Source organism: Gallinula chloropus (genome assembly GCF_964237585.1).
Source record: "Gallinula chloropus genome assembly, chromosome: 6".
NCBI classification, from domain to species: domain Eukaryota; kingdom Metazoa; phylum Chordata; class Aves; order Gruiformes; family Rallidae; genus Gallinula; species Gallinula chloropus.
The window spans coordinates 7,301,055-7,309,096 of record NC_140091.1 but is presented as its reverse complement, the minus strand read 5'-3'; the positions used below and the strand labels follow the sequence as shown (position 1 = coordinate 7,309,096).

General features: G+C 57.4%; 1 protein-coding gene across 1 annotated transcript; it reads right to left on the bottom strand.

The window, feature by feature from the left end:
- Positions 1-2,686: 2,686 nt before the first annotated feature.
- On the bottom strand, positions 2,687-4,294 carry DMRTA2 (DMRT like family A2; the record flags this gene model as incomplete). Its single annotated transcript, XM_084266055.1, has 2 exons — positions 2,687-3,558; positions 3,799-4,294. The coding sequence occupies 2 exons, from the start codon at positions 4,292-4,294 to the stop codon at positions 2,687-2,689; spliced, it is 1,368 nt and encodes a 455-aa protein (XP_084122181.1).
- Positions 4,295-8,042: the final 3,748 nt, after the last annotated feature.

Below are 8,042 nucleotides of genomic sequence, written 5' to 3'. Positions count from 1 at the left end.
TACGGGAATTACCTCAATGTATCAGATTCTCCTACACCCTCCTCCTACTCCCCCCAATTTAACAGCCTAAACTATCCATATGAAAGTTAATCGTCGTGATCCCCATTGTCGGTTGTATAAATCCAAGCTCAAGCCAACCTCCAAGACACGGCAACAATTCTGATAAATTGTCCTGCTCGGCTAACTACACAAGAATGGCTTTTATAATTAAAAGGGGAGCTGAGTTAAATCAACAGCTCCTAAGCCCTTCTCAACAGGGCTAGAATGGGAGAAATGTGGCGACCTAATTTCTTTAAGTAGCAGCTCTTTGTAGCCCATTCATAATCCTAGATATGGAAACCCATCCTGCACAAAGTCAGCTGCCAACCAAAAAAAAAAAGGGGGGGGGGAGAAGTTTATTCAGATGCTCAGTCCATCTTTTTTTTTTTTTTCCAGTCTAACATAACCCTGGCACTTTATAACCAAACAGACAACTCCTTTTCCAATTAAAGTGGAATTAGGAAACTCAATCAAATTAGCTCACTATTAAAGCCCTTCTTTATTAAACCGTTTTATTGTAGTAATATTAAGTTTCACCCGCTCTTGGAACACGAGACTTTAAAAAGTTTCCCTTGTGATATTGATTTGGCTGCTCCCAGGATGGATCAGGGTCAAAAGTATTTACCTAGGTGTAATTTGTAATATTTACTTTTTTTTTTTTTTTAAGAAAATCTTAAAATTGTATCCAGCTTGGTCAATTGCGCGAGAGAAGGAAGAATTGCGTTTTACTTGCTACCGTCCTTTGATTTTACCCCGGGGCTTCCTTCAATCGCTACGGCAGGACGCGTCTCCTCCCAGCCCCACCAGTACATAACTGGTTGGTAGGAGCCGCGCTGTCAGCTCCGAGCCAATGTTTACACAGTTATATTTGAAGTGAGAAAGTAAACAGTCCAGCTGTGCCACGGAGCGGTTCGGTGGGATTAGGTTTCCATACCAACCAACTTTAGGAGCTTTTACAGTCTTAATTCAACCATGCACTGAACTTGTTCTTTGTGAGTAATAGTTTTCCTGGGCCAAACATTCCCGGGACTGGTAAGAAAGTCGCGCTCGGGCCTTCGGAAGGATCTCCTCTCTGGATGCACGGAGGGCACGCCCGCTGCCGTCGCAATAAATAAACAAACTGAGAGTGATGCCTTCCTTATTTTTCGGTCTTGAAGAATAGTCGGACACCATTGCAAACAAACAAGCAAACAAAAAGTAAAAAAAAAAATCCCCAAAACAACAAAATAAAAATATTTTTTTAAAAAGGAAACACAACCCAGGGGTGCAGCCTTTACTCTTGAAACGAGGGGGAGGATTTAGGACACGCAACTCCAAAAGTAAACCAGCGAAATCCGTCCTGCGCGCCAACCCCCGCACCGAGCTTGCGGTGCCTTAACTCATTCACTCCTGCCGCAACCGCGTTCTTTCGTCCTCAAAACCTGTCACTGTTATCTACCCCTTTGCTTATCCTACGTAAAAACAAATAAAAAGCGCGTTCATCTTTCAGATAGAGGGAAAAGTACCTCTCCGTTGCTGCAGAACCCGCGGCCGGCAAGACAAGCGGTTGCTGTAACTGTTCTGATCTTCTCTGCGACAACGCCAGATTTCCTAAACGTGACAAAATTCGGCGAGATACCGAAGGGAAAAATCCTGCTTAAATTTACACCTCCGATATGATTTGTTGTTGTTTTGCTGGGTTTATTTTCCTGGCACGAAGATCATAAAACACTAAATCAAAAATCACCCTATTTGACAATTTCGGTTGCTAAGGAAATAGCCCTGACTTGTACACTTCGTTTTTATTAATAAATTTTCTGCAGGATATCTGGTTTGACCATGATAAAAATGTAGTAAACACGTTCATACTAATTGCATAAAGCCCTTTAAATACTGACTATACTGGTCAAATGAATTTCCAAAACCACATTTCCACCGTCTCATAAAATACCACTTGCCATTTATAAGACCGATTTTTTTTTTAATAGAAAATAACATTTATTTCTATGAAATGGAAACACAGAATTACCTGTTAGAAACAGCAAGAAGTTTGCTACATCAGAACAAGAAAGCAATTTTCTTGCAGATCACAAATGAAGGAGGCTCATTAAACCGTCATACACCATTGGCGCCGGGGTCCTACGGACAGTTACAAATATATCTACTTTCCAATGTTATATACAGATCGTAACACTTCTGGGGGCGGGGAGGAAAAGGCTTTCAATTTGACAATATGTTTAATCTATATGCCTGGTAAGTATTACAATGAGCTGTCTAACCTTTAGCTTAACGTTAATACCAAGTTCACCTACGCGTTACATTAATAACTTAGATTTCCATTTTATAACATTATACACTTGCTAGTATACATATATATATGTATGTGTGTGGGAGAGAGTGTGTGTGTGCGCACACACCCCACGACGCACCGAAGGGTATCCATGCTTATGGCCATAAGCAACAAAGAGTGACTCATGTCTGGACAATGAAAGTGCACCTTTATCACCGTTTTAATACACCTATGTCTGTCCGCGCCGGGCTCTGCACGCAATCATCGCCTGTACGGGGAGGGGGGGGGGAGAGGAGGGGAAGAGAAAGCCACCTGCGTCCGTCCACCCGTGCCTACCTAGCTACCTCTACACAGATGAGCTTTGGGAAGCCGCCCCCGCTATTGCTTCTCGGGGGTGTTGTTGACCATGGGCCCGTAGAGCCCGCCGGAGTAGACCTGCTCCTTGTGCACGGCGGAGCGGTCCCGCATGAGGTCGCTGAAGGCGTAGTCCACGGGCGGCCGGAACCCGAGGGTGGGCATCAGCCCGGCCGTGGAGTAGGGGGTCATGAAGGCCAGTCCCCGGCTGTGCGCCGAGTAGGCGAGGCGCAGGGGGTTGAGTCCCAGGTGGGTGCCCAGCGGGTAGGCGCCGGCCTCGGCCCCGAAGTGCGTGGCGTTGGGCTGCAGGGGAGAGAAGGCGGAGCGGCTGCCCAGCGTGCCGATGGCGGGGGCCATGGCGCCGGCTATCAAGGGCCGGTGGTGGGCGGCGGCGGGGGTAGGCGGAAGGCCTTGCAAGGCGCCGTCCCGAGCCCAGGTCTCCTCGGGGCCCTTCTCCGGGCCGCGGTTGTTGAGGATCTGCTCGATGGCCTGTACCACGTCCCCGCCGCAGCCCTGCAGCACCAGCTCCAGCACGCTGCGCTTGTGCGCCGGGAAGACGCGCGTCAGGATGTCGATGGGAGTCCGCTGCCGGCCGCCTGCCGAGGGCGACGGGTCTTGCTCGTCCTTGTCCGCCTCCGAGCCCGAGTCCGAGCCCAGCGGGCTGATGGAACCCGGGCTCTCCTCCCCCTCCTTCGGGCCCTTGGACACGGGCGAGCTCAGGAAGGACTCGCCGTCCCCGTTCTCCGAGCCCGAGCCGTGGCGAGCTTCTGGGGAGGAGGTGCCGGGCACGGACTCGCCGTCCGGGGACAGGGGCTTCCCGCCCGCCTGCTGCGGGGTGACGGCGCGGCTCGGCAGCAGCGTCTTAGGGAACAGCTCGAACTTCTGCATCTTGGACTCTGCGGGGCACGTCGGGGAGAAGGAGAGAGACCGTTAGTGCGGCCGCCCCAGGCGGGCCCCGCGGAGCGCACCGGCTGCCGGCGGGACCACCCGCCCGTTCCGTCCGGGGACGCCGTTTGCGCGTCCCCGCCGCCGCCTCTCCCACCACTGGCCCCTTCCCCCGCCACACACCCCCCCCCCCCGCCGATACTCCCCACCCCCTCCCGGTGGTCCCGTCCGGGCGCGCAGCGCAGCCTTACCTGAGGCGCCGGCGCCTCCCTCGCCGCCGCCGCCGCCGGCGCAGACAGAGCCGAAGACCTCGTACGCGGGCCGGGGCGGGATGATGCCGTTGGCGGCCGCCAGGGCCAGCCCCTCGGCCGTGCCGTACAGCAGCTGCAGCTCGCGGGCCTCGTTCTCCTCCTGCGCCTGCTGGCGGCGCAGCGCCACCTGGGCCGCCATGACGCGCTGGCGCTCGGCGATGAGGGTGCACTTGGCGCACATGCAGTCCTTCCAGCGGCAGTACCGCTTGTGGCCCTTCAGCGCCGACACCACCCCGTGGTTGCGGCAACGGGCGCACTTCGGGGTCCGCGGGTACTTCTCGGCCGCCCGCAGTAGCAGCGGCGGAGCCCGTAGCAAGCTCCCGGCTACGCTCACCGGCAGCGTGGCCGCAGCCGCAGCCGCCGCCGCCGCCACCGAACTGGGGGGCACCGGGGGGGGCGCGGCGGGCACGGTGGGCAGCTCCGACCGCAGCTCCATCCTGGCGAGCCCGCCCCGAAAAAGCGACCCCCCCCCCCTCTCGGGCTCCCCTAAAGCGACGCGCGGCGGGGGCAGTCCCCGCGGCGCACCCGCGCCCGGACGCGGAGAAGCTCCCGGCGCCTTTAGGTGCGATCACGGGTGGGGGGCGTGCGGAGTCCCGATCTCCAGCATGCAAACCCCAGCGCCCAGCCCCTCGCCTCGCTCGCCGCCCCTGTCCCGCTGCCCCGGAGTGGGGCTCTAGTGAGGAGCGGGCCGTCGGGAGCCTCCCTGCGTTCTACCTCCCGCCCCCCTCCCCGCTCCCGAAAGCGAATCTACGACAAGAAAATCCGAGGAAACTTAGATCTCTCTCGCTCCTTTGCTCTCCATGCGCATCTGGCGGGGCTGCACCAAGTCCATCGCGCCGGGCTCAAAGCCGAGTTCTCCCGTCCGCGCTTGTGGGATCGCCGCTCCCCACGGGGCCCCGGAGGAAACCCGAGCTGCTCCCTAAGCCCAGCTCCCCCGTCCCCCTTCAACTACGGTCACAAAGCGTCCCTCCAAAGAGCAGTCCGGCACCTTCAACGACGGGATCCCTCGCCAAGCGCCGCGGAGGCTGAAATCCAGGAGAGAATTTAAAAAATTTACAAAAATTAAAAATAAAAACGATTCACCCGCTTCTCCCGAGCAGCAGCGCCGCAAGCCGGGCGGAACGGGCCGGCCACCCGCGGCAGGGCAACCCCCGTGCCCGGCCCGGCTGGGCTGGGCTCACCCGCCGCGGCGAGCCCCCGAGCTGTCGGCCGGCGTCGGAGCGGTCAGAGCAGGCAGAGCCGACGGCGGGCCCAGAGCGAAGCAGGGCCGGAGCAAGGCAGGGCCGGGATGCCGCAGGCCCCCGCGCCCCCCGGGACACGCCGCCGCCGCCCCGCGCCGCCTGGCGCGTGCGGCCCGCGCGGCCGGAGCTGCAGGCAGAGCGCGCTGGCCGCCGCGCCGCCCGCCGCCACTCGCGCTATTGTTGCGCCCCGCGTTGCCATTAGGCAACATTTGACAACAATGTGGCGCCTGCTATTGGCCAGGGGCGGGAAGCGCCGCTCTGATTGGCCGCCCGACGGTCCGCCGCGTCCGCCCGGCGGCCGCTCGAGCGCGCCGCGCCCGCGGAGAGTCGGGAGGGTCCTGGGGGGACCCGCGGGGCGCGCCGTGTCCGCGCGTGTGCGCGTGTCTGCGCGCGCAAAAATCTCGCGGATGGGAGCCCGGCTCGTTTGTAATCCAGTGGAAACGGTATTTGCCTTGCCAGCTCTCTGGCTGTTTCTCCCTGGGTGTCACTTGTCAAAAGGGTGGGGGGGAAATACACTGTGCAGGGTGACAGTTCAATTTATGGCCTCCCCCTCCCCTTGGGGGGTTGTTTTATGACTGTATGTAACGATCCTTCCTTCCTTCTTTCCCTCTTTCCTTCCTTCTTTCCCTCTTTCCTTCCTTCCTCCCCTCTTTCCTTCCTTCCTCCTTTCTTCCTCCTTCTTCCCTTCCTTCCCTCCTTCCTTCCCTCCTTGCTTCCTTCCTTCCCTCCCCTCTTCCCTTTCCCCCTCTCTCACTCCACAGCTGCAGGTGCATTTCACAAGCGCTGCCGCGCTGGAGGAGCCCGAGGTGAGTTGGAGTCTCCGCGGTCCCGTTGCGCTGTAGCCCGACAGAGCCCTGCCCGCCCTTCGCTCCCCGGAAAGTGAAGTTGATTCTTTCTCCCACCGGCTGGTTCCGTGGCTACGTGCTCAACAGGCTCCTTCTCCTCGGGGACAATAAACCCGAGGGGCTGATTTTTTGAGGAGGAGGTTGTCGGGCTGGTAACTGTATATTAACCCCGAAGCTTTTGTTTTAGCATTAACCACCCGGGTTTGACGTCACCTTCGCTGGTAACGGGGAGGAGGTAGCACTTCGGTGGGAAATAACGCCGTCTCCTCTCCCCGAGGCTCTCCCGTTTCCCACGAGAGATCTCCATCTTCCTTGGCACTTTCCGAAGTTCTTTGTTACATGTATCCTCTACCCTTTCCCCGTAGCGGGAACCGGCTGCCGGTCGCTAAGGTCCTCCTCTCCGCCGCCTCAGCATCCCCACCTGCGCGGTCGCACGCTGCGAGATCTTCCCCCGGCGCCTCCCCGGGTGGGCTGCGGGGGGCTGCCCCCGGCCGGGCTCCCTGCCCCCGCGGCACCCGGGCACCCGAGCCGGGAGGAGAAAGCCCCGGCTTTGCTCCGGACCTGCCCGCCGCTCCCTCCGCAGCGGGGAAAACGCGCACGGCCGCGGTGTGCCGCGGAGGGCGGCGGGGCAGCCCCGCCGCAGGACTCGGTGATCGCTCGCTGACGCTCCCCTTCCCCCTTCCTTTTTGTCACGCTCCGTCTGCGGTTGCGAGAAGCGCAACTGCAGAGCCCTGAAACTTGTCAATATTTTTATTACACTTACATCCTTCTTCCTCTCTTTTCCTTTTTTTTTTTTAATTTAATTTTCCCGAAATGAACGTTTTCCCACACGACTTTCTGTGTGTGCAGCTGCCACACACTCCTTGTGATTTAGGTGTTATAACACCTTTATTTAATACAGCCGCGAAGTCAAAATATCCGATTTAATTTTATTCGCAACCACTAATTTTACTCTCCGGGGAGAATTACCCAAATCATCTGATTTAATTTGGAATTCGTAGAACTCGATCAGACTGAATAAGAAACACTTAAAGTATTGCTTTATGTTGGCTTGCTACGGAGAAAACCACCAATGTTACCCCTGCCTCCCGGCACTTTGGTTTGGGTTTACGGTGGGGCAATTTTTTGTTTTTGCAAATACCTTCTCCTCCCCCGAGGCAGCCTGCCACCACCACCAACACGGGTCACACCGATTTCCCCGGTTCCCTTTTGCTTTAAATTTTGCTTTAAATTAAGGGGCTGGGTTATCCTGTCCGTTCGTGGCGGTTTTAAACGATTTATTTTGGAAAACAGCCGTGGCAAAACAGTGACAGAGGGTCATTAACCGGCCGACAACACGCGGCGGTTTCTGTTCAGAGCCTCATGCCTTGAGCAACATTGCAAACGGAGTTGTAGAAGTTCGCACACAGAAAGTGTAGCGTCTCTGTCCCCAGGCGTTACACACAGTTTCCGCAGGCTCCTGCAGCACGTCCCCCCGCGACTGTGTAGGAAGAGTCAGGACGCAAAGTCCCAACGCTGTGCGCACACACCCCCCGGTGCCTGTTTCTGAGGGTTATCCCAAGTCAGCACTACAGACACCCCCTCGTCCGAAACACGTAGCCATCCACCGCGTTTCAAATACTACGCTCAGCATCACTCCAGCATCGAACCAGCCGGGCTTTATCCGTCAGATGTTTGCCGCAAAACCATAGACCGCAGCAGCCCCAGGTATTCAGCAAGTGCTGAGGATCTTTATTTGGCGGAAGCTCCCCCAAAATATCACCAGCGTGTAACGGTTTCCCACCGGCCCCCCGCTCCCGCTTCCTTCTCGTCGTCCCCGCAAGGGCAGGCAGCGGCCCCGGAGGCGGCGGGGCCGCGGGCAGCGGCTTCGCCTTCGGGCCCCGCCGCTCCCGAGAAAGTGCCGCTCTTCGCCAGACCCGAGGCCGAGGCCTCCTTCCCGGGCTCGGTACTCTGCTCCGGGAGGAGTGAGACTCTGCTCGTCCCTCCTTCCCGCTCTTGGTCGCTGAAGGGCGGCACTTCCAAACGGGATACCACTATTTTTGTTGTTGTTGGTTTCTTGCGAAGTGCCTTTAGAAAAGGAGAGATTTCATTGTTTTCA